The 26,571-nt window shown below is 39.5% G+C and overlaps 4 protein-coding genes and 1 long non-coding RNA gene across 6 annotated transcripts in view; 2 read left to right on the top strand and 3 right to left on the bottom strand.

Moving 5' to 3' along the window:
- igsf10 (immunoglobulin superfamily, member 10) overlaps nucleotides 1–3,910 on the top strand; it is a 48,613-nt gene extending 44,703 nt beyond the window's left edge. For both annotated transcript variants that reach the window (XM_079610549.1, XM_079610550.1), the window contains one exon: nucleotides 462–3,910. In XM_079610549.1, the coding sequence (XP_079466675.1) occupies nucleotides 462–2,376 (1,915 nt within the window). In that variant the 3' untranslated portion in view covers nucleotides 2,377–3,910. The remainder of the gene's footprint in view (nucleotides 1–461) is intronic.
- Nucleotides 1–26,571, top strand: part of LOC306997308 — a 413,102-nt gene that overhangs the window by 315,879 nt on the left and 70,652 nt on the right. The gene's annotated exons all lie outside the window — the stretch shown is intronic.
- LOC306996820 (uncharacterized protein) lies at nucleotides 13,549–15,865 on the bottom strand (the record flags this gene model as incomplete). Its single annotated transcript, XM_079609722.1, has 6 exons — nucleotides 13,549–13,783; nucleotides 13,874–14,017; nucleotides 14,117–14,274; nucleotides 14,652–14,799; nucleotides 14,908–15,087; nucleotides 15,699–15,865. 6 exons carry the CDS (start codon nucleotides 15,863–15,865, stop codon nucleotides 13,549–13,551), a joined length of 1,032 nt encoding a protein of 343 aa, XP_079465848.1.
- Nucleotides 15,005–18,067, bottom strand: LOC306997269 (uncharacterized protein). Its single transcript, XM_079610499.1, has 11 exons — nucleotides 17,757–18,067; nucleotides 17,501–17,648; nucleotides 16,998–17,155; nucleotides 16,755–16,898; nucleotides 16,445–16,664; nucleotides 16,228–16,344; nucleotides 16,010–16,162; nucleotides 15,699–15,902; nucleotides 15,403–15,413; nucleotides 15,224–15,363; nucleotides 15,005–15,087 (listed from the first exon to the last, which is right to left on the bottom strand). Exons 1-7 carry the CDS (start codon nucleotides 17,921–17,923, stop codon nucleotides 16,031–16,033), a joined length of 1,086 nt encoding a protein of 361 aa, XP_079466625.1. The 5' UTR covers nucleotides 17,924–18,067; the 3' UTR covers nucleotides 15,005–15,087; nucleotides 15,224–15,363; nucleotides 15,403–15,413; nucleotides 15,699–15,902; nucleotides 16,010–16,030.
- LOC306996819 (uncharacterized protein) lies at nucleotides 17,797–22,609 on the bottom strand (the record flags this gene model as incomplete). Its single annotated transcript, XM_079609721.1, has 13 exons — nucleotides 17,797–17,924; nucleotides 18,061–18,200; nucleotides 18,240–18,250; nucleotides 18,534–18,737; nucleotides 18,845–18,996; nucleotides 19,074–19,190; nucleotides 19,291–19,510; nucleotides 19,600–19,743; nucleotides 19,843–20,000; nucleotides 20,428–20,575; nucleotides 20,675–20,854; nucleotides 20,986–21,176; nucleotides 22,589–22,609. The coding sequence occupies 12 exons, from the start codon at nucleotides 22,607–22,609 to the stop codon at nucleotides 18,076–18,078; spliced, it is 1,671 nt and encodes a 556-aa protein (XP_079465847.1). The 3' UTR covers nucleotides 17,797–17,924; nucleotides 18,061–18,075.

Genomic DNA, 26,571 nt, shown 5'->3' with positions numbered 1-26,571 from the left:
ATCACAATTGTTCATGTGCTTGTGGTCTCTCAGGACCCGAAATAGATAAATATTAAGTGCTTTTAAAAACAAGGAAAAGAGGCAATGTAGGAGAATAGTATGCGCAAACAGCGGGAAACTGTATATTTGTGCAGTGTGCGCATGTCAAAATATTTTTATCAATCAGAATGAATTAATTTCGATTGAAACAAAAGTTGTGCATGTAAACATAGCCACTGAAAAAGATTCCCCACAACATTTGAGTGTTCTTTTTTTTGAGTATTTGTTTTTATGCAATGACAATTATTCATTTTATTTTATGTTTTGCATAACTGATTTAACCCTGGAATTAATCTAATTTAGGATCAAATAATGAAATATGAGCATATAAATGCATATCCTATATCAATAATTCTGTAAATGTTCTTAAACCAAATTCACGATGTAAACATGTATTTAAAAATGTCACATTCTCATTTCAGAATGGGCAGTCGTATCAAAGTCCTGGAAAATGGTACCCTCATCATTGAATCAATCAATGAAAAAGATGCTGGGGACTTCCTTTGTGTTGCACGCAACAAAGTTGGGGATGATGCACAGCTAATGGGGGTGTCAGTTTCTATGAAGCCAGCTCGGATTGATCCAAACATCTTTAGTAGGAAGCAAGTGCCTTATGGCAATGACCTAAAAGTGGACTGTATGGCTGCTGGTGACCCCATGCCAGAGATATCTTGGGGACTTCCTGATGGTACCTTGGTGAATAGTGCCCTGCAAGCAGATGGAACAGAAGGGGATCAGTTCAAACGGTACATCTTGTTTAATAATGGAACACTGTACCTGAATAAAGTGGGTACTGATGAGGAAGGTGACTATACCTGTTATGCTGAAAACAAACTGGGTAAGGACAAAATGCATGTTCACATAAGTGTGGTTACCGCAGTGCCTCGCATTGAACGCCCTAAGCTCTCCTATGCCAAAGTGAAGCCAGGTGGAAACGTTCTATTTGACTGTAAGGCTATAGGTGAGCCCAAGCCAAAGGTCCTTTGGATGCTGCCTTCCAAAGACATGATTGCTGCATCTAATGAGCGTTACTTAGTGCATGCTAATGGGTCCCTTGATATACGTAATGTTAAATTAGTTGATTCTGGGGAGTATATCTGCATGGCTCGGAATGCTGCAGGTGAGGAGAATAAAGTATACAAGCTGGATATTGATGGTAACCCACCCATCATTAATGGCTTCAAACAAAATAAAACTGTGATGAACGATACAGCGATCAAACATACTAGAAAGCTAATAGACTGCAAGGCTGAAGGGAATCCAGCACCAAAGATCACATGGATCATGCCCGACAATATATTTCTTACTGCTCCATATTATGGGAGCAGGATTAATGTCCATCACAATGGTACACTCGAGATCCGCAATGTTCGGCCGTCGGATACAGCAGAATTTATTTGTATGGCTCAGAATAATGGAGGTGAAGCAGTCATGGTGGTTCAACTGGAAGTGACCGACAAGCTCAGGAGGCCCATTTTTAAGAACCCATTTAATGAGAGAGTGGTGACTCGGGTAGGGAGAACTGCGATGCTAAACTGTTCTGCTGATGGGCAACCCACCCCTGAGATCATATGGACACTACCCAATAGAACTCGGTTCAGTGGAGGACCTGGGTTTGAGGGCTCACGGTATCATCTGGGTAAGGATGGGACGTTTGTTATTTATAACTCCAGCATAGAGGACACTGGTAAATACCGTTGTGCTGCAAAAAACAAAATGGGCTATATTGAGAAGCTGGTTGTTTTTGAGGTGATTCAACAGCCTTACATTCTAACACGGCCAAAGGGGGTTATTCAAGGTATTTCTGGAGAGACCCTCTTCCTACATTGCCTGACAGATGAAATCCAGCCTAGTGTTTCTTGGACCACACCAGGAGGTTTTGTTCTTGCACGTCCACAGGTGAGTGGACGCTACCATTTAATGGACAATGGGACACTTGTTGTACATGATACAACCATGAATGATCGCGGGAATTATGTGTGCCGAGCAAAGAATGATGCTGGTGAGGCGGTTCTAGCTGTGCCTGTCATTATTATTGCACATCCACCCCGGATCACTAATGGGCCTCCACCAACTATGAGAGGAGTGGCTGGAGTGCCTGTTCATCTTAAATGCATTGCTAATGGAATACCTACACCAGAGATAACCTGGGAGCTGCCAGATGGGTCTGTTCTCTCTACGACTGGAAAGGAACGACCTGTTGGCAGTGAGCTTCTCCATGCACAAGGGACACTTATAATTCGAAATCCCACAAGAGCACATTCTGGTAATTACAAGTGTATAGCCTTCAATTACCTGGGCAGACATACCAGAACAACATACATAACAATAATATAAGTAGGTCCATGACTTCATGACTTTACCACTGTGACTATTCAAAAGGAATAGCCTGCCAAGTCGTGTGAAGGTAGACAAAACATGGGTAATTGTGCTGTATGAGAGGAAAACAAAGAACAGTGAGGATTCCATTCTATTACATTACATCCATATTGAAATTATTAAAATGTAATTTTACATTCCATGAACATGTAGAAGAGTATATCAGAGTGAATGTTATCAAATTATTATGTTTTGCCTAATTGACATGTTTTTTTTTCCTGAGACAAACTAAAATAAAAGTAATAAGTAAATTATTACGCTTTTCATTGAAAGTTTGCAGTACTGCAACTCTGATGCCATTTGGTACAATTTTATTGGGATGTTTATTCATATGCCAAAAAGTGTTAAAATATAATAATGATTTTTTTCTATGTATTTTTGTTGTTATTGTTTGCAAGATTATTTAGCATGACTTACTGTGGTTGTGGAACATATTTGTGAAAATTACAAGCTTCTGTTCACAGCTTTGAGGTTTATTTACAATGGGGACCTCAACATGCAATGATCCTATTACCCTTTTGAGAAGATTCCTGGGGTCAAACAGCCAGGCTTGTCACAGAAAAATGTGTATGATGGCCCTCTTGGGTTAGCTTGAACTGCTTTCCTTTTGACTAAAATTGTGTCTTCATTTCTGTAGATTGATTTGTTCTGCCAAGCAGTGTTAAGTTGAAACTTAATGAATGCGTTTTCCTCTCTTGCTTTTAAGTTTAGAAACGTTTATAAAGTTTGTGTTCTCACAAAAAGGTTCAGTTATGTAAAACAGATGGATGTGTGCACACACACACACGATGAGAATGATTCCAAGGGCAGGAATGAAGCCCGAACTCTGGTGTAAACTAAAGGCTCTCCAGGTTTTCCTCTCCCCAAGTAACATTCCATGGCTTCCCACTTTTCAACCTTTGCTTAGATCAACACATTTCACCACCACCCCTGGAATTTCACGATAGGATTTTAAAATCCACACCTCTGTTCTTCAGACACAAGGGACGGATTCATCTTTAACTCAGTACCTAATTCTTCCTACTTCATGAAGTCTATGGTCTTATATACATTTTAGAATGGACTTAATAAAGAATGCACAAGGGAATAAGCTTTAAATTATAATTTTGTTCATGTAATCTTACACAAGTCGGGTCACTTTTTTGACTAACATAATCTCCCTGTGTGAGAAACCGTTTTGAATGAATTGTTTTCAGGCGTATAGATAGATTTTCATGTCAAGCCAGCAACACAATTACTGTTCCTTCATTACAGTTTTTCTCGATTGCTTAAACACATTTTTTTAAACTATGCCTCATATTCTCAAAACAGTAAACACAAATCCATAACGTCTCACCCAGTTCCCCAAACATCCTATTTTCAGGTCAAAATGAAGCTCTACACTCAAAACCATTCACTCTTGCTGAAAAACCAAACTTTGCCCTCAGACTGGACACACAAGCCATCAAAATCACACACACTACAACATAGTCTTACACACTGGTGTAATAAATAAATTCAAAACAACATTTTCAAAACTGGTAAGTTATGTTGCCTGTGGTTCCCCCCACCCCCTCACCTCACAAACCTTCACATGATGAACACAAAAGACACAACCAATGGATACATTGGCATATTTTTATTCATTCATGTACTCTAGTAAAAGTAATTTTTTTTACAGTAAATATATATATTTACTTACGAAGTTTACAAAATTTTTACAAAATATTTACTTACGTAAGATATGTGTGTGACCATCATATGACAGTAAAAGAGCACACACAAACCTTATTCTAATATGGAATTGTATTGGAATGGTAAAGAGTGTTGTACGTGACAGGAGGGCCTCCACTAAAGGATAAAATAGGATGAACAAGTCTAAGAATGTTCCACGTATGGTTGAAAAACCATCATTGGACTAGAAAGATAACATTCTGGGAGTCAAGACTATAAAGGAGAAAGGATCTCCCTTCACTGTCACACTCTGCAGACGCTCTGTGTGACTGTACGACTGCTGGCCTTTTCTTGCTAGAAAATAAACCTCATCAAAGACAATTGGAAATGTTTGTCTCTTACTGTATTCAGTGATAGAATTTTGTTTGCCAGCACACCTCCCTGAAGCTTCTGATGATGGAGGCGACGGTGAAGTGTCTCAAATTCGGCCTTACTCTTAGCCTAGCCTCCCTCATAGGACAAGGACATGGTCAACTAAAGTGGCTTGAATTTCATCCGAGACTGCTTGTCTTCTTGCCCTTCCCCTTACCTTTCCTCCTCCTCCTATCCCTCCTCGACTTCTTTCTTCATGTCTTTCTGGATATATTGTTCCAAAACTCAATAAACTGATTCGGGCACTTTTATCTATCTATTGAAGGATCTGATTGATGTGTGTTAAATTTTGACTCTTAGTGTTTTCATCTGGGGAAGTGTGTGCTACCTGAGCTGAAGCTGTGCTGACTTGAGTGAACAATATTGAATACTAGTGCTTTCTAAATGACCACATGGTGTAGGCAATGAGAAATGAAGGGGTTTGTGTTTATAGTTTAGTGAAATGGGTGTGTTTTTTGATAAATGGCATTATGGTTTTGAAATTTTAATTCAAAAGCCTGGTTATAGTGTTTAAGCAATCGAGAAAAACTGTAATGAATAACTACACATGATCAAATTAGTAACTGTTAACATTCTAGTAACTGCAATTAACTACTAACATAAACTCTGATTAATGAATTAGTAAGTAATAGTGCTCAGTTGAATGAGATATTATCAGCAACTATTTTTTTTCCCATATCTCCAAGCGGAGTACTAATAACTACTATATAGATCAGGGCTATTCAATTAATTTGGAATTGGGGCCAGTTCATGAAACTGAGGCAAAATAAGGGACCAGAGAATGAGTAATTATGGTAACAAATAAGGAAATTACAACAACATACTGAAGGAATCAATATATTCTATTTTGTAAATGCAGAACAACATATGCACATTGTGATGCACTAAGACACATAGGCCCAAGGCATTGTTACATTCAAAATGGTAATACAATGTTGAAAAATCAGAGACCCTTCCTTCCCCACTGGCTAAAAACAGAAATGCAGCTAAATGGTAACTGAATACAACTCACACTTTTTTCCTTCTAAAATAAATAAAATAGACCGCCCCATAAATCCACACATGGACTACTACTGTACTCACTTTTGTCCATTTTGAACATAAAATCAGACACCTAACAGTCAGTCTAGGTCAGCCATATCACAGATATTTAAGATTGAGTGACAGGCAACATCAAATGTATCTCCACCAACACAAATAAAATCAAAGTGCATAGTGTGGTATAGAATATAAGAATGTTACCATTGCGTTACTCATTTGTTCTTGTGTAGTTATTTATTAAGGATGGAACCGTATTCTAAAGTGTTACCATACTGAAAACCTTTTTGTAGAGTACAAACTACTCCATCAGTCTATTACAGTCGTTCACAATAGGAACATTTAATACGATAGAGGAAAATGAGCTAATAATGCTGATTCGGTGTGTAGTCTTGTGATGTACCTATTAGCAGGGGTGCACATAACTGGTACGCAGGTACGCATGCGCGACAAAAATCAGGAATGCGTAATGCCACTTGTGTTACTACGCGCCTTTGCGTACTGTCGCCAAAATGCAACCAAGGCAGTGTTAATTAAATTTTTTCACAGATGAAAACGAGATGATAACTAAATAAAAACCTTGTTTTAAATGACGACCACTATGACGAATAAAAACTAGACGGAAATGTAAGGGAGGGACGATTGGGGAAGTGATCCAGTCAGAACTGATTTGCGTTTGTGGAAGATGCGCACATTTGAATTGTAACGTGCTGATCTACCGAGTCGGCATGCGCTTCATGCATGTCTCAAATCGTTAAAAAATGTAAACGTCTGGGAGAAAGAGAAGAGCAGACATATGGATAGATCTGAATAAGAGTGACGACGCGAAAGACAGCTTTATTCGGTATGTTTTTCTGTGCGAACACACACACACACGACCCGAAGCGTGCAGCCCCGCACATAGACGCTGCGCGCAAGGACTGAATCGAGCTCTCTTTCGCGTCTGAATGGACAAATACACACAACATTATGTCTAAATGTCCGTTTTGGAGAGTATTCACGTAAACACAGTCGGTTATGTCTTTACAGAACGTACCGTGCATCAGTGCAATTGGATCTGCACACTCTTAAAGTGACAGTGCGTAATAAACCTAATGCCTTCTGTACACTTAATATTGATGAAACAACAAAATAAAAAGAGAAAATTCACTGCTCTTTAATATCTTTAATAAGGATTAATTATATTTAATTTATACAAATACATATATCTGAACAATCAAATAACACTTCAAATAAAAAAAATTCTATCATTTTAGGTCGTTCTTTTCACGCTGATGTAAATTTAAGTGTTCGTTTATTTTTATTTTATAAGTTTGGTTTTAGTTAGTTATTTTATGCTATAAAAATGGAAATGTGACGTCATGATTGACAGCTGTGGCCACGCTACATATGGGGTGAGTACCAAACACCATCTCCTGGTCCTCACCTGAGTAACTCACTGAAAAAGTTATGTGCACCCCTGCCTATTAGGGATTAACCTGCCAGTCCAGTTGTTATGATTTGGATAAGGTGCTATAAATTAAAAATTTATAAATTTATCCTCAATTTCTTTCCCATCAAGAGCTGAATCTTAAACTTCCAAAAAGTTATCAAAAATCACAAGCAATATTCTATAACAGACAGTCAACAAACATGTGTCCATGAAAGACTTTATTGTTGGGGTGACCTGGTCACCTTTAGAGCCGCAGTGGGTCGCTCAGGCTTTATGGTTGGACTTAAAGTGGTGAAGTGTAGATTTATTGCCTGCCAAGGGATCCGGAGTCTTTCCGGAGTCTTTCTAACGGCCTGGAAATTGGACAGTTGCATGGGTAAGCAGTAAGTACCACTCACATAATCTTCAGAAAATGTAAAAAACTAGTTTAACTACAGCGGTTTATACGTCTATATTTAAATACATTGCATTAATTTTGTTATATCCTCTGTTACAAGCTCTAATAATGCTACGGGAAATGTAGCGCTTTTAGAGCTTGAAAATCTTGTAGTTTAGGGTTCATTTGAGTGACGAAGTAGGCCTATCTTTGTTTCATAGTTATAGCTCTGAGTATGTGTAACTTGCCATCTCCAGTGAGGTTTGTCTTTGGTCACAGTGTGTTTACAGCGGTTGGAGGTCATGTTTTCACTCCATCTATCAGGCAGATGTTAACCACCCCACTTACGTTACTTGCATGTCTTGACTAGATGTGCCCTGTACTGGACATTTGACCATCGAAGCTTCTCAAAGTAGTAAAAGTCAAAAGGTTCACAGAATGTAGTTTGCGATGCCGTGTCTCTGTGTTTGTGTGTCAGTAAAAAAAATGTATAGAACTATCCACTTGAATAAGCTTCAATACTAATTACTTACTCATGCTAGTATTGCCAGAGGAAGATGAATGATAACACGACTTGAAACTGCTATAGCGAGCAGAGTCTTCTCGCTATATCCAAGTTTGGAGGTGTTTCTGTTTTACCTCCAACATACCACTAACGTCTCAATGGAGCAATTTGATGCAGACTCATTGGCTCTAGGCCTGTTATTTAAATGAATGAGTCCAATAGGTTAAAAGCTTTAACAGACCTGCCAACCTGTACGCATTTTGCGTAGCGGGCACGTTATTTTGACCTCGAAGTACGATATGTCACTCTAAACTACGCAAAAACCTGCTGACGCCTCTGTGCACGCGCAGTCCTCAAATCAAACAACAGCAAAAGAAGAAGAGTTCAACCAATAATAGCGCTGGGTTCATTCCCCAAATAGCAAGCGGGATACAGATGCGTAAGGCCTATCATTAGCTATGGCTTAGTGATCATGAAAGTACTGTGATTTGTCGATTACTGATAAGTGCGAATCTGGAGAAACGAGTGTTAATGTATTCATTATCAGTGTTGAGAAACGTAGCCTGCACGTGTTACGTTATTGTGCTAATAATAACTTAAGTACCTAATTATGTTAGATATTTATTTTGTATGAAAACTAGCGCGTTAGTTACTTATGGAGAGAAGTAGGAAAATTGACGGGCTAAGTATAAATTGTGTTCTTGTGTGTTTTTTCTGTCAAAATGTCAGAAAGCATTTTGTATTATCCATCTGTGTTTTTAAAATGTGTTAAATGATGGACGTTTTTTAACACAGCCCTCATTATATGTCGGATTCATCTAACTTATACTTGATATTCTTTTTAGAATAAGTGATTTGTTTTGATATTATTGGACTCCTGTCTATTCATTGTCAACTGTTTTCTATAAATATGTTTGTATTGGCTAACATTTATTCAGCTAATGCGTGTGGAATGTGCAAAGACAGCACATCACAAATAGAAGCCCTTCTTTTCTGTGGGATTTAGTATCATATTTGTATATAATACATTAAGTAGCCTATCTTAAATGTACACAGTGTTCCCATGTTGTTGTTTTGTAGGGGATTTTGTATTTAGAAATATGATTTGAATAGCATTTCAAACCACATATGAATGTAGCTTGAAATGGATTAGTAAAAATCACATTTCACGCGATTTTTTGCCGTTCACACTTAAATCTGATCGGATTTTAATCTGATATGCACAAAAATCAGATTTGGACTGACAGTCTGAACATAGCCTATAGTCTCTACTAACAAGCTGATGAGTTGAAGCAGGTGTGTTTGATTTGGAGGAGTTAAATGTGTGCTTTTTTAGTGTGTCTCCAGGAACAGGACTGGGAAACACTGGTGTTTGTCATAGAACTCATACTGTTAAATAAGCAAGATATTATGTAACATAATATAATTGCCATAGAAGTGAGGTATGCATTGTGACTGACAGAAGTCTGAGCTTCATGTGCTGTCACTACGGTCAGCTCAACTCTACATAAGTCTACAAGTAGTCTGAGCAGCCATATGTATGGATTTCAGCCAAAATGAGGTTCGATGGGTTTCAAATATGTAAAGTTGGAAAGATTTATTTTGAGCTCTACCTTCTGTTTTTAGTTGGACTGAGACTCTTCTTCAATAATATCTGTAGCACAACACCCCAGTCTGTGTTGAGCAAAGAAAAGCGTCTATGGAAAAAAAAATCTGTTCATAGAGTGAGCTGCCAACATTTTTGCAGAAGCAGTAACCCTACACTGAACAAACACAGACCTGCATACTCATTCAGCTTTCCACGTGCCTTTACTAGTCTGAGTGTCTGCCAGACACAATGTGCTCTTAAAGCTGCACTGTTATCTCTCAGAGTTGTTGCTGAACATTGTTGATGTTTGAGATCAACCCAAACAAACCAACACACCCCTCCCTTCATTGCCCCGCCTCCAAAACTCACCCTCCAATCCTAACCGCCTAAATGTTTCCTTTCCTTTCTGTACAAACCTTAAGACAATTCATCTGGCAGATTGTTATCATTTAAAAACGCTCTCCGTTCACACTAGTGTTTTCAGGCGTTTTCCCAAAATATTCTCATCCACACTGAAACGTTGGAAAAAGCTAAAATCCCCTTACTGCGCATGCGTAAAACCTCACTGAAATTATACAGACGGAAAAATAAATAATTCTTCTAAATTCGCAATTCTTCTGGCAGGATGATGAAATGTCCATATCTAGAGACCCATAAGTTGCCACAGTCTAGCAACTACCCAGGGCTGTTTCCCGTAGGCAGTGATGCAACTCGCTGCTTGACCACTGTAGTCTTAACCCTCTGTAGAGAAATAGCCATGCCTGTTTCCTGAGGTCGTAGTAACTTTCTACCAGTCGGCAGCTGTTTTGTCCACAATGATGCTGCAATAAACTCTGCAGGGCTGAATGTAAAACGGCTTAACATGCAAACACAACACACATTGTATGGATAAGATAACTAAATGGAAATAAACCTCAACCTGATCCTTATACTATACTTAAACATATTATTACACTGTAAAAATTACAACTTAAAACTGTACATTTTTAATATATATTTTTTTCTGTCTGTTTGTGTGTGTCACATTTAAATGTATTTTTTCTTTTAAAATTACCTCTTGTTTTGCTCCTCATGTTTTCCAAGTCAACCCGCAAATACTGGAAGAACCCCTTGAGAAGAGGATGATCAATAGGGTGCTACCCGGACTTCAGAAGTCCACTTAGGTCCATCAGTACTGCAAATTAAATTAAACCAGGTGGTTAAATGATTGTGTATATTTTTTAAAGAAAAATCGTGTCCAATCTATAAATATGCTCTCTGTGAATGATGATGTGAAACTTTACATCTGGTAGTACTCAGAGCTGTCATCAGATGGTGGTTCTGGTTCTGGCTCCGGTTGAACGCTCTCAGCATCCCTCGAGGAGCTCTGAGGAACGGAGGATGGAGCTGGAAGGTATGGGGGTATCTTACCAGTTTCTTGTATGTCCTCTTCAGAACTACCCTGCATACAAGCAGACCGAAGATGGCCAGGAAGAGTGCGTGGCGCCTTTCTGCAGATCGGGTAGAGGAAATAAATCCTGCTGTGGTACTTTCTGTATGAAGAAAATGTCACAGTGTCTGGTTTGTGTTTCCCCGGGTATCCACTAGAGGTCCTCGTCCCCCACGGTGTCTGTCACATTATGAACTGCATTCCCCACAATCCTTGTCTGCACTAATCACTGTCCATTGCACTCAGCTGTTCCCCGTCATCATTGTTCCCAGCTGTTCCCTGTTTCATTGTCAGGTCTGTGTGTATATATACCCTGTCTGTTTTAGTGTCTGTCACGGAGTCCTTGCTATTATCACGCCACTTCTGGTCCCTGTTTGTGTTCTGGTTTGTTGGATTTGACCCTTGCCTGGACTTGTTTGTGAGTACGGATTACCCTCTAATAAAATACTTACTGCATATTGGATCTTTCCTCTTCTCCTTGAGTGTGGATCGTGATAGAAAAAGGTTATTTTACCACAATAAAAAAATGCTTTTACTTAATATATTTCTCTTGCTTCCAGTCCAAATATCAAATAACTCTTAAATTACTAACCTATTAAACTACAAATAACTTACAAAGAAAAGCAATGAAATATTTGTATTATAAAACCATATTGTAATGCACTCTACATTTTACAGCTTATCAGTAAATGGTTACTGATTTTCAAGACTTTTTAGATATCTGAACTGGAAACAACATTAACAGACTCCACAAAATGAATGTTAAAGGTACATATGTGAAAATTCAGCTTTTCAGTCTTTTAACAATCAAAATCAAGTCAGCTTAACCCAACTAATGTAATAATAGTTAGAAATGACACCCTTCAGAAGCCATATCAGGTTTTGATTAAACTTCAGTTTTTTACAGTGTTTTGTCTCTAACAATTCAGGATCTTCAGATGAACAGTTAACTGTTGAAAGCGATGACCTGCAATGACCCTCTGATTCAAACTTTACCTGAGCTGCATCCAAACTAGCCAATCAGAACTCGCCTTGCCCCAGCCCCCTTCCCCCCGGAGAGAGAGGGGGTGAATTCCACACTGGAAAGGTGTGAAAGTGTGAGCTGAACTGACGTCAAAAGGTCAACAGGTTGCAGTTCCAGGAGGTAACACTATACACTATCATTACTAAGCAATGGATTCAAAAAGTGACAGTAAAGATTTATATTGTTGGAAAATGCAGTTTTCATTTCATTTATTTGTTTATTTTACAGGGACAGTGCTCATTAATTAACAGTAAAATAACTGGCCAGTTATTATAAAGGCAACCTAAAATGAAAATATAAAAAACATAAAATGACTTTTTATAGTCCACAAGTAATAGCAACATGGTGATAAAACAGATACAACACACAACAATAAGTAACAAGCAACATCAGCATATAGGCTAAAACATGATGAGATATTTCTAAGTCTGACACAAGACAACCAAATGAATGCAAAATAAAAAGAACTGTCGTTCACTTAGTGTTCTTTTACTGGTCGTCTACTGAGAATTGTTGCTTGCTAGCAGATGGTCAAAAACACAGGACATCCTGATCAAGTAAATACAGGCGTGATGATCATAAGAGTCTTCTTTCAAATAAAAATAATAAAAGCGGCATTTGTGTTTAATAATAGCCTATATATATATTTGTTTTCTTTGTTTCAGTGTAAAGATGAGCAGTGACAGCGTGAGTGACAGCGGTGTTGTCACATCGGGAGTCAGTGATGTGTTAAGTAGAAATAGGTATTGATAGAAAAGCCAAATCTTGATCTTTATTAACTTGATTTATAACAAATTAAAAGCTTGTGGAAATAATTCAGATTTCCTTAATTTTTTCAATGTTTTTTTTCTTCTTCCCCAAGGCAACCACTGTGATGATTAGTCGGACTGTGAGTACACTTTAAACATTAAACAGTGCATCGGTTTTAGACTCATGTGCATGGGGACAGATGTTGTATTGTGTTTTGTGCAGGATAGCGAGCACACGTCCTCCTCGGAGGAGATCTTGGGAGGAGGACATATTCCTCCTCGTCCTCCTCCTCCCAACAGCCCCAATTTGCCCCGCCATCGGCCGCCATCTCCTCCACGACCTCTTCCCCATCAGGAGGGGTTAGAAGTGGACATGCAGGAATTCAATGTAGGCTGTCAAACTCTGCAAAATACTGGAGAGAAATAAAAATCAAATTAACACCACAATTGCAACAGACGATGAAGAGGAGGAGGATTATTGATTTATTTTAAATAAATAAAAATATTTTACATATCATTCTGGTCTTCTCTTCTCAGTTTTTAAATATATTTCCAAACCAGTATACAGTACAAGTCTTAAACCCCCATGTTTATTCTGTTTATAAAATAAATAAAGATCGGCATTTTTAAACGTTCTTTGCCACGTACATGTGGAATGTAAATCTCATCTTTAGAATAACTGAACAGGGCGCTGCAATGTTTGTTTTTGTTGCAATTATGGGAAGAGAAGTTTTCTTCTGCCTATATGAACAGTAGCGCGGTACAAGCCAAGACGACAAATCCCAGAGTACTTTGCGTCAAAATCAAACATGGCCCAAACATCAATCAAACATCACTAACAAGCAAAAAACAAACAAAAAAAGCAAAAAACATGAGGCATTGATGAAATAAAAAATTTAAGTCACTAAAACACACTCACAGTCATGTTGGTTACGACACCGGGTCGCTGGAGGAGCTTGAGGATGACGACCGCCTCCAAATAATACAGCACGAGAAGGCGGTCGTTCTTCTCAAGCTCATCCCCTGGAATGGCTTTTGGACCCTGGAGTTTCCCCACAACCTCCAGGAAATCCTCAAGAGCCAAACCCATGATCGCCAAACAGTCTTCCGGCAGCTTTCCCTTCCCGTAACCATGGTACCTGAGAAATAAATTAGTAGTGTTGAGCTCTCCTGTGATTTCCGTGTAATAAATCAAATGGGAGTGAAAAACATTTAATTAAAAAAAATACCTTTTTTGGGTCAACTCCTTGTTGACCTCCTTAGACATACCGGCTCTTATACCATCAAGAGGACCCATAAAGTCTCTACAATCACTGTAGAGGCTTTTGTCCTTGGTGTGGAGGCTGGTAAACGTCACAATGTACTTCACGAACCTTAAAGAGAGAGAAAGAAATTACTGTTATAGCCAGAAGACAGCCTATCCGATAATGATTAGTTTACAGTTACATGATGTGTTTGATACGAGTACTGACCTCTTGAGACTCTTCCAGTAGTTAAGGACAGTCTGCTTGGAGAGTCGGGTCTCGGTGAGTACATTGAAATACTCTCTGACCTTCTCCACCTCCCGAACTAACAACAGGCTTGGCTCTTTGGGATCCATGTAGCGCAAGAAGCGGGCCACATTTTCCACCTGTAATTATAGATTACACATTAAAATCTGAATGTTGAACAGGTTAACGTGTGACCACAACACACATTTTATGGATAGGAACCAAAATACATTTTGGGAACAGTTTATTTAACATTCAGTACCAGTAAATTACGCATAATTAAATGCAAATAAACCTAAACTAAATCCAATACTATAGTAAGTGCATGTATTAATATTACACATTACTTAAATATATAATTACACTGTAACAATGACACCCTAAAATAAAGTGTAACCTATTTTTTCTTCAAATGTATTTATTTATTTGTCTGTGTGTGTGTGTGTGTGTGTGTGTGTGTGTGTGTGTGTGTGTGTGCGTGCGTGACGTTTAAATGTAACATTTCTTTTAAAATTACCTCTTGTTTGCTTTTCATGTTGCCCAGGTCCACGCGCAAATAGTGGTAAAATCCTTCAAGAAGTGGGTGTTTGATTGAATGTTTCTTGTAAAGGCCTTTTTTCGTCATCTCCACCCGGACTTCAGAGGTCCACCTCGGTCCCCCAGTGCTGCAAAAATCAAATCAAAAAGGTGGTCAAATGATTGTGTATATGTTCAAGAGTAATCAAGTCCAATCTCTGCATCTGCTGTCTGTTAAGGATGTAGTGAAACTTTACCTCTGATAGGACTCAAAAAAGCTCTCATCATCAGATGCTGGATCAGGTTCCGCTGGTTCTATAGCTGGCATCTGCATCTCTGCATCTGCCGTGGAGGTGTGAGGAACCGCACATGGAGCAGGAAGGATTCGAGGAATGTTCCTCACCACAAAACCTTTCTTTTCCATTTCCTCTAACATGCTAAGAAAAGAAAAACAGTAAATACACACACATTTGATGGAATGAGTATTGTACTGCAACACGACAAACCAGTGAGGCACAAAATAAATATTACATAAAAAATATACTCTCTGTGAAGGATGATGTAAAACTTTACCTCTGATAGTACTCCTCAGAGCCTGTGGAGCACTACAAAGCACGCATTTAGATCCCTGCGTGCCCTTTTTGGAGGAGGCTGTTCAGGAGACACAGGGCAAGGCAGCATGTCAAACGTGTCCTGCTGGCTCGTGGACGCACCTGGCGCATCCACATTGTCCTGCCGGCTCGTGGACGCACCAGACCCACTTCTAGATCAATGAAAAAGCAATAAAGAAAGAGCCAATGAATGACTGCTTTGAGTAGCAACATTACAAATGCTGTTTTAGTGCCTTGAAAACTCTTTATCACTAAGAAAAAAGTTTACATAAAAAAGTCTTAGCAAATGCAGTCACACACAAAAAGCAAGTCACCCTAGTTATGAATCTAAGATTCTATACATTGATGTTAATGTTTCTCCTTCAGCTGCTCTTCCAAAACATTGAGTGTTCTAAGGTTAAATAATCATCTCGGTCATTAGATTTCAAACTGCTTACCGTGTATTTCCACCAATCCGCTCAAGCACATTCACCGCCCGCTTAGCATCGTTTGGTGTCCTCATCCTGTAGTGCTTTTCGGCTGTCTCCGGCGTGTGTCCTAACAGCCGAGCCACTGCATTCCGGTCCACCTCAGACAGGTTTTTGGAAGCGGTTTCGAACGCCATACGCGCCTCACCGCTGGTCACCGCTGGAATGTTGTATCTAGAACACAGGGCAACATTAGAATGCAAAATAACAAGCGATCCATGTGCACATTTGTCTACTTTAGATTGAGAAAAATAAATACAGATATGCATAATGGCACATACTTTGCATGGAGTCTGTACAGGTCATTGCAGGGATTGTGTATTGGCCTTCCCGATGAGGATATAAAAAAAATGGCCCTCTGCCACAGCGTCGTCCCCTGACCTGGGCCCTTGGAGCATCACCGGCCGAATGTGCCTGAAGTACAGGCTGAACCACTGGGAAAAGAAAAATATATTTAAAAACACACACGGTTATAATGTCATTCTGAATACAAACGTACAAGTTCCTGGTCAGCGGTCAGAGGAAGTTCTGCGACTTGCGAGGCAGCCGTCTTGTGCTCCTTCACCGCCACAGAACAGCCGTCCTCTGTCTGGGTTCTCCCCTGCCATTCCTCAACCTGCAAACACACAAATATTCAACGACAGGTCTCACTAACAATTAAAAAACATGAGGCATTGATGAAATACATTTTTTTAAAGTCACTAAAACACACTCACAGTCATGTTGGTTACGACACCGGGTCGCTGGAGGAGCTTGAGGATGACGACCGCCTCCAAATAATACAGCACGAGAAGGCGGTCGTTCTTCTCAAGCTCATCCCCTGGAATGGCTTTTGGACCCTGGAGTTTCCCCACAACCTCCAGGAAATCCGCAAGAGCCAAACCCATGATCGCCAAACAGTCTTCCGGCAGCTTTCCCTTCCCGTAACCATGGTACCTGAGAAATAAAATAGTAGTGTTGAGCTCTCCTGCGATTTCCGTGTAATAGATCAAATGGGAGTGAAAAACATTTAATTAAAAAAAATACCTTTTTTGGGTCAACTCCTTGTTGACCTTCTTAGACATACCGGCTCTAATACCGTCCAGAGGACCCATAAAGTCTCTACAATCACTGTAGAGGCTTTTGTCCTTGGTGTGGAGGCTGGTAAACGTCACAATGTACTTCACGAACCTTAAAGAGAGAGAAAGAAATTACTGTTATAGCCAGAAGACAGCCTATCCGATAATTATCAGTTTACAGTTACATGATGTGTTTGATACGAGTACTGACCTCTTGAGACTCTTCCAGTAGTTAAGGACAGTCTGCTTGGAGAGTCGAGTCTCGGTGAGTACATTGAAATATTCTCTGACCTTCTCCACCTCCCGAACAAACAACAGGCTTGGCTCTTTGGGATCCATGTAGCGCAAGAAGCGGGCCACATTTTCCACCTGTAATTATACATTACACATTAAAATCTGAATGTTGAACAGGTTAACGTGTGACCACAACACACATTTTATGGATAGGAACCAAAATACATTTTGGGAACAGTTTATTTAACATTCAGTACCAGTAAATTACGCATAATTAAATGCAAATAAACCTAAACTAAATCCAATACTATAGTAAGTGCATGTATTAATATTACACATTACTTAAATATATAATTACACTGTAACAATGACACCTTAAAATAAAGTGTAACCTATTTTTTCTTCAAATTTATTTATTTATTTGTCTGTGTGTGTGTGTGTGTGCGTGACGTTTAAATGTAACATTTCTTTTAAAATTACCTCTTGTTTGCTTTTCATGTTGCCCAGGTCCACGTGCAAATAGTGGTAAAATCCTTCAAGAAGTGGGTGTTTGATTGAATGTTTCTTGTAAAGGCCTTTTTTTGTCATCTCCACCCGGACTTCAGAGGTCCACCTCGGTCCCCCAGTGCTGCAAAAATCAAATCAAAAAGGTGGTCAAATGATTGTGTATATGTTCAAGAGTAATCAAGTCCAATCTCTGCATCTGCTGTCTGTTAAGGATGTAGTGAAACTTTACCTCTGATAGGACTCAAAAAAGCTCTCATCATCAGATTCCGCTGGTTCTATAGCTGCCATCTGCATCTCTGCATCTGCCGTGGAGCTGTGAGGAACCGCACATGGAGCAGGAAGGATTCGAGGAATGTTCCTCACCACAAAACCTTTCTTTTCCATTTCCTCTAACATGCTAAGAAAAGAAAAACAGTAAATACACACACATTTGATGGAATGAGTATTGTACTGCAACACGACAAACCAGTGAGGCACAAAATAAATATTACATAAAAAATATACTCTCTGTGAAGGATGATGTAAAACTTTACCTCTGATAGTACTCCTCAGAGCCTGTGGAGCACTACAAAGCACGCATTTAGATCCCCGCGTGCCCTTTTTGGAGGAGGCTGTTCAGGAGACACAGGGCAAGGCAGCATGTCAAACGTGTCCTGCTGGCTCGTGGACGCACCTGGCGCATGCACATTGTCCTGCCGGCTCGTGGACGCACCAGACCCACTTCTAGATCAATGAAAAAGCAATAAAGAAAGAGCCAATGAATGACTGCTTTGAGTAGCAACATTACAAATGCTGTTTTAGTGCCTTGAAAACTCTTATCACTAAGAAAAAAGTTTACATAAAGTCTTAGCAAATGCAGTCACACACAAAAAGCAAGTCACACCCTAGTTATGAATCTAAGATTCTATACATTGATGCTAATGTTTCTCCTTCAGCTGCTCTTCCAAAACATTGAGTGTTCTAAGGTTAAATAATCATCTCGGTCATTAGATTTCAAACTGCTTACCGTGTATTTCCACCAATCCGCTCAAGCACATTCACCGCCCGCTTAGCATCGTTTGGTGTCCTCATCCTGTAGTGCTTTTCGGCTGTCTCCGGCGTGTGTCCTAACAGCCGAGCCACCGCATTCCGGTCCACCTCCGACAGGTTTTTGGAAGCGGTTTCGAACGCCATACGCGCCTCACCGCTGGTCACCGCTGGAATGTTGTATCTAGAACACAGGGCAACATTAGAATGCAAAATAACAAGCGATCCATGTGCACATTTGTCTACTTTAGATTGAGAAAAATAAATACAGATATGCATAATGGCACATACTTTGCATGGAGTCTGTACAGGTCATTGCAGGGATTGTGTATTGGCCTTCCCGATGAGGATATAAAAAAATGGCCCTCTGCCGCAGCGTCGTCCCCTGACCTGGGCCCTTGGAGCATCACCGGCCGAATGTGCCTGAAGTACAGGCTGAACCACTGGGAAAAGAAAAATATATTTAAAAACACACACACGCACACACACGGTTATAATGTCATTCTGAATACAAACGTACAAGTTCCTGGTCAGCGGTCAGAGGAACTTCTGCGACTTGCGAGGCAGCCGTCTTGTGCTCCTTCACCGCCACAGAACAGCCGTCCTCTGTCTGGGTTCTCCCCTGCCATTCCTCAACCTGCAAACACACAAATATTCAACGACAGGTCTCACTAACAATCAAAAAACATGAGGCATTGATGAAATACATTTTTTGAAAGTCACTAAAACACACTCACGGTCATGTTGGTTACGACACCGGGTCGCTGTAGGAGCTTGAGGATGATGACCGCCTCCAAATAATACAGCACGAGAAGGCGGTCGTTCTTCTCAAGCTCATCCCCTGGAATGGCTTTTGGACCCTGGAGTTTCCCCACAACCTCCAGGAAATCCTCAAGAGCCAAACCCATGATCGCCAAACAGTCTTCCGGCAGCTTTCCCTTCCCGTAACCATGGTACCTGATAAATAAAATAGTAGTGTTGAGCTCTCCTGCGATTTCCGTGTAATAGATCAAAATGGAGTGAAACATTTTTTATTAAAAAAATACCTTTTTTGGGTCAACTCCTTGTTGACCTTCTTAGACATACCGGCTCTTATACCATCAAGAGGACCCATAAAGTCTCTACAATCACTGTAGAGACTTTTGTCCTTGGTGTGGAGGCTCGTAAACGTCACAATGTACTTCACGAACCTTAAAGAGAGAGAAAGAAATTACTGTTATAGCCAGAAGACAGCCTATCCGATAATTATCAGTTTACAGTTACATGATGTGTTTGATACGAGTACTGACCTCTTCAGACTCTTCCAGTAGTTTAGGACGGTCTGCTTGGAGAGTCGAGTCTCGGTGAGTACATTGAAATATTCTCTGACCTTCTCCACCTCCCGAACAAACAATAGGCTTGGCTCTTTCGGGTCCATGTAGCACAAGAAGCGGGCCACATTTTCCACCTGTAATTATACATTACACATTAAAATCTGCAGTTAAACAGGTTAACACACATTTTGGAAACACTTAAAGTAATTACTGACAATATTATCATTTTGGGGTAATAATAATAATAATAATAATTCATTACATTTTATATAGCGCCTTTCTGGACACTCAAAGCGCTTTACATAGAAGGGGGGAAATCTCCTCAACCACCACCAATGTGCAGCATCCACCTGGATGATGGGGTGAACTAACGCTTTAATTTAACGTTCAGTACCCTACCCTAAAACTATAGAAAGTACATGTATTAATATTACACATTACTTAAATATATAATTAAAGTGTAACCTATTTTTTCTTCAAATGTATGTATTTATTTATTTGTCTTTGTGTGTGTGTTTGTGTGTGCGTGACATTTAAATGTATCTTTTCTTTTAAAATTACCTCTTGTTTGCTCATCGTGTTTCCCAAGTCGACACGCAAATAATGGAAGAAGCCCTGAAGGAGGGGATGATCAATTGAGTGCTTCCTGTAGAGGCCTCTCTTAGCCATCTCCACACGGACATCAGCGGTCCACTTAGGTCCCCCAGTGCTTAAGTAAAAAAAAAAAACAGGTCGTTAAATGATTGTGTATATTTTCAATAGAAATCAAGTCCAATCTTTGCATATGAAGGATGATGTGAAACTTTACCTTTGAAAGTACTCCTCAGAGCTTGCATCCGATTCTGCGTCCAGTTCTGGCTCCACAGGTGGCGGCACGCTCTCTGCTTCTGCCGTGGAGCTCTCAGGACATGGAGGAACCGAACATGGAGGATAGATTGGAGGAATGTTCCTCACCACCAAGCCTTTCCTGTCCATTTCCTCTAACATGCTAAGAAAAGAAAAACAGTAAATACACACACATTTGATGGAATATTGAGTATTGTACTGCAACACGACAAACCAGTGAGAAAAAAAGGTTAACACGCCTAGCGAGAGGATCAGGCGCTGCAAAAATCTCACGGATCCTCTGGTACTCCCAGAAACGTCCATTGTGTGAGAAGTCGGCCATCTCCTTTTTTGCCTGGAGTACAGTGGCTTGGATGTCCTCCTCGGTTCTTCCCTCCATGCACGAGGTCCTGAGATGCCCAGGGAGAGTGCGAGGAGCCTTCCTGCAGAGTGGACAGAGGAAGTAGATCCTGCTGTGGTACTTTCTGTGTGAACAAAAAAAAGGGGTATTTTACTACATAAAGTTAAATTAAATGTAGTCAACGTAGTCTACAGCATATAAAGAAGCACCACTTTGCAAAAAACAACCACAGAAATATTTTTGTCTTGTTTCCATTCCAAATATCAAACCAATCGGATAAGAAAAAACATCTTGTTTCTGTTTGAATTAATGTTATTTTACTTACCTCATTGGCAGATAATTTTGCCTTGTTTTTGTTTGTTAAAAGACCAAACTGAATTTTCACATTTCTATTGTGGAGTCTGTTAATATTGTTTCCAGTCCTCATATCTAATGGATCTTGATTTAAGAAATGTTTGATGTTTGGACATATACTAAGAAGCTTCTTTTTTTCTCACTATCCACAAATGTCAAAGAGACATTTAAATTCAATGTATCTCTTTTTCAGAAAGTAATGTTTCTCTTTTTCAGAACACAACAATATACTTATCTAGTAAATGGTTATTGGTTTTTAAGAATTTTTAGATATGAGGACTGGAAACAGCATAGACAGACTCCACAATATAAATGTGAAAATTCAGTTTGGTCTTTTAACAAACAAAAACAAGGCAACTTAACTCAGTTAACTCAATTGTAATAATAGTTAGAAATTACTCACCCTTCAGAAGCCATTTCAGGTTTTAAAATGTTGAAAAACTGTGAAAAAAGCAGGGATATTCTTGTGATGCAGAAAACTGTTTCAAAGAATGACCTCGAATGAACTCAACTCAACTATTATGGCGCTTTTCCACTGCATGGTACGGTTCGGTACGGCACAGCACGCTTTGGCGCTTTTCCACTGCATGGTACGGCACGGCTCGGTTCGGTACGGCTCACTTATGGCGCATTTCCACTGCACGGTACGGCACGGCACGCTTCGGCTCGCTTTAAATGGTACCACCTCTGTTGAGGTTCCAAGCGTACCGTACCGATACTAAATGTGACGTGAAAACACTGCAGATCACTGATTGGTCAGACAAAATCGTCACTTCAGCGTCATTGTATATTTGCTACACGAGACACTAAACCCGCTAGATTTAAATAGCCAGACAACAGCAAACGCGGTAGCACCTGTTTTTAGAGTTTTTACTTGACAAAAAAAGTAAACAAGAAATGGCTGAATCGTGGTCAGTGGACGAGGTGCAGACGTTCCTCTCGTTGGTTGCCGAGGAGCGGAAGTAGCACAGCTCTTAGCCGCACACGGCTACCACCGGACATACAACTTAACGATCAGTCCCACCCACTTTGAAACGGTACTAACTGCAGTGGAAAAGCAACCGAGCTAAAGCGAACCGAACCGTGCCGTACCGAGTTGAGTCGTACCACGCAGTGGAAAAGCAAAGCGAGCCGAACCGCTCCGCGCCGTGTTGAACCGTACCGAACCGAACCGAGCCGTACCATGCAGTGGAAAAGCGCCATTACCTGAGCCTCTTTACAGGGGGGCTGGTAATGTGAGTTCTGATTGGCTAGCTTGAATAGGTGTGAATTTGACCAAGGGAAGGGGTGGCAATTGCACCCAGAAAAGACACCTTAATATGAGGGTGAGTAAATAGGGTTTTAAATGTTTTACATTTAAATTTAGTCATTTTATTTTGTTTTACTAACCTTTTCACTAAGGTCTTGGTATGGTGAAGGGTATGTGATGATGTGGGCCTATTTTAAATCCAAAGACACTATCATTACTAAGCAAGAAAATGTTAAATGGATTCAAAAAGTGACAGTAAAGACTACACACACATGCTCAACACACACACACACACACACACAAGCTGTCACTGTCACACACACACACAAGCTGTCACTGTCACACACACACACAAGCTGTCACTGTCACACACTCAGTCAGTGATTTGTTGTTGATTTGTGTCATTTAGTGAAATGTTTCTCTTCTTGTGTTCAGGTGCCTGTGATCTCACACTGGATCCACACACACACACACACACACACACGCTCAACACACACACGCTCATTGCTCATAGTTTCATTGTTTTATTTTTCTCTTACTGTAAATGGCAAATAATCCTGTTTTGTATGTAGAGCACTGTATGTGTTGGTTTGGATATGGATAATGACATTGATCACACAGGTGTTTCAACTGATTCTTATACATGTTCACTCATATTATGGTGTCATTTGAAAACAAAATAACACTTTGAGAAGAAATAACACTTTGTTTTGAAAGTAAAATTTCATTTTGAAAAAGATTTTACACACCAGTAACATTGGTCTTTGCCAGTATTATAATAAAAAGAAATAAAATGAAGTACCACATTTGTCTTAAAATACAATTTTCTTTAAACCATGATCTCAAAAAGCACTGATAATTATTCAAGCTGGGTATGAAGCACTTCGATAGGCCTAGAAGGCCATATATGACAATATCAGGACATATCAGGACCGGCCATATCAGTTTGATGGACACTTGGCTCGTTTGAACCGTCTAGTCAAACTGAAAAGAATGATACCAGTTTCATAATTTTTGGTGCAGCTTTCGCGGAGATATGAGCCAAAAACCATCGGACGCGCTACAATGGCTGCCGCCGATGACGTCACGATCTCAGAAGCAAATCAAAAGTGGCTGGCATTCTGTCTAATATTTCATAGATAGATAGATACTTTAAACTTATAGCTTGTAAAACTTCTTTTTGTGTATTTCTGTTGTCCACTCTAGTAAATTTGATATATTTTTATCTGTGAATTTTTTAATTCATGTGTGTATAAACAACCAGGGCATGTTGTTTCAAATAAACACACACAGAGAGACACACACACAGATACAATGGAAATGGAAATGCTAATTCAAACATCCCCCCACTCCCTTCATGGTCTTTTGGATTCAAGACCAACAACGCCACCCTGAGGACATGCATAGTATTGCAAGCCCGGGGGCCCGAGATTCAGCGTCCCGGATGCAAACAACGCATACCTCTCGACCGAAAACTTAACGGATCTGGCGGGCCAGTTTCATAATTTTTGGTGCAGTTTTCGCGGAGATATGAGCCAAAAACCATCGGACGCGCTCCAATGGCTGCCCGCCGATGACGTCACGATCTCAGAAGCAAATCAAAAGTGTCTGGTATTCTGTCTAATATTTCATAGATAGATAGATAGATAGATACTTTAAACTTATAGCTTGTAAAACTTCTTTTTGTGTATTTCTGTTGTCCACTGGATTCAAGACCAACAACGCCACCCGGTGGACATTCATTGTTTTGCAGGGCCTGTTTTTTTTTTATCCACACACACCTGAACACATATAAACCATCAATTGACTTAAAGTTTTTCTCAATTGTTTACTCACAAATACTGGTAATTGAGACCTGGGGCCTGTTTCAATAAGGAGGTTCAACCAACTCTGAGTTAAAACTTGAACTCTGAGTTGACTTACCCTGAGATGGGAAACTCTGAGTTTTCGGTTTCAGATCAGCTGAAATTAGTTAGTTCAATCAACTCTAAGTTGACTGACTCTGAGTTGAGCGTGTGCACCACAACTATAAAAAGCCATTATCAATGGAGCCCAGATATTATGAGTCACCATGGCAACAGCGCCAGACACAAAGAGGAATTACTGTTATACAGTGTTGGGTGTAAATAATTACTAAGTAATCTAAATATTGTAATTTAATTAAAGGGATTACTCTTAATTCTTCTGTAATTTAAAATAAAATATGATGTAATTACATTAAATAGGCTACTGCATAGACTATAGAACAATTCTGTATAAAACATTAGTGGATTTAACATACATTTTTAAAAGGTATATTTTGAATGTAACCCTCTCCCTCTACACACTTTGGTCAATTCAAGAATAATTCATGCAATTGTACATTGTTCATTTTGAAAGCATTAAAAGTGCAGTTTCTTGTCTCTCCTCATTGTATTGTTCAAGTGGTTGAGGTTGATATGGGACTTAGTAATTAATAATAAGTAGACCAATACTTTCTAAAGATAGTAATTATTACATTAATCTAATTACACTGTTGAAGATGTCATTTGTAGTTAGTAATTAATTACTATTTTAAAGTAACTGTTATAATATCAGGTGAAACTGGAAGAACAGTTATTCAACCTAATTTAAAAAAAAAACCCTTTTATGGTGCAATCCTGCAGGCATTAAAAGAATGTGGCAGCAGCTGAAAATAAAAATAAAATAAAAACATAATTCAATCAGGTAAGGCTTGAGCATATCATGGGTGTAGGCTATCTGACTTTACAAACATTTGACATATTAAATAACTAAATAGCATGCAGTGTCTAGCAGTGCAGCAGCGTTTTTGGCTGAGGGAGTTCCTTCATCAGAGCCGGTCACTCCCGGAGATCCAAGGGCCTTCATAAAATGTAAGAGGTCTATGTGTTATTTTTAATATAGGGTATTTTTGATATTTCCATTTACTTTTCCATTTTACTTTGGGTTGGGTTTTTCGTTGGTCCCAATAGATTCTGATATCTATTGAGACTAATATCTATCTAGAGACTAATATCTGTCTTTTGGAGCCTCATGTCCCAACAAAACCCCAGACAGTTGTAAGTTGCCTACTCAATACACCAGAAATTATGACAAATAGTGTTATAAAGTGTACAAATGCTCATCTTCACAGGATGATGGGTATGAAGAAACAGTTTCTGCGCCACAGAGAGGCCTACAGGATAATGTTAATATTATGTGTCTACACATCAGACAATCTACACATTCACATTTGTATGTGGCGTAGCCTATAGAATCGAAGTTTATATCTAAGTATAAACGGACATTCTTATCCCCCAAGTGATTTTCAGTAAATGCCACAGTTTAATTCTGTAGAATTTGTTTAGAACTGCATGATGTAACTCTAATGTACTGTATTTTCAGTTGCCAGTTAAGGAGTTATATATACTTCATCTTATTAATTTCTTTTTAAAACAGCGGAAAAAACAGCAATAAATAAATGTACAGAAAGAATGAAGTGTTCAAACACCGCTTCCTCTTTAAAAAAGGGGAGGAGACCGCAAGAAACTCTGGGTTTACCGAAGAAAACCTGCTCCCGACCAGGTTAGGTTCACAGAGTATGTTGCCATGGTAACTGACTCTAAGTATAAGTTACCCCTCTTTCAGAAACGGGCTTGACTTACTCTGCTTTCTCGGGTTTGATATACCTCCCATTCTGAAACGGAAAACCCAGAGTTTCCCTCATTTCAGGGTTAACATACTCAGTTTTCACTTAACCTCCTTTCTGAAACAGGCCCCTGTACAACATAGTTTTACAATTACCAAACAGAGCTTTAGCATAAAAGACCACACACAGACAGACAGACAGACAGACAGACTGGAGAACAGGACAGTGATGTGTGTGGAAGAGCGTCAGTCGTATCCTGACACACTCTCTTTTGGGCAGCAGCTCTGT

Source organism: Phoxinus phoxinus (assembly GCF_949152265.1).
Source record: "Phoxinus phoxinus genome assembly, chromosome: 4".
NCBI classification, from domain to species: domain Eukaryota; kingdom Metazoa; phylum Chordata; class Actinopteri; order Cypriniformes; family Leuciscidae; genus Phoxinus; species Phoxinus phoxinus.
This window is presented reverse-complemented; position numbering and strand designations above follow the sequence as displayed.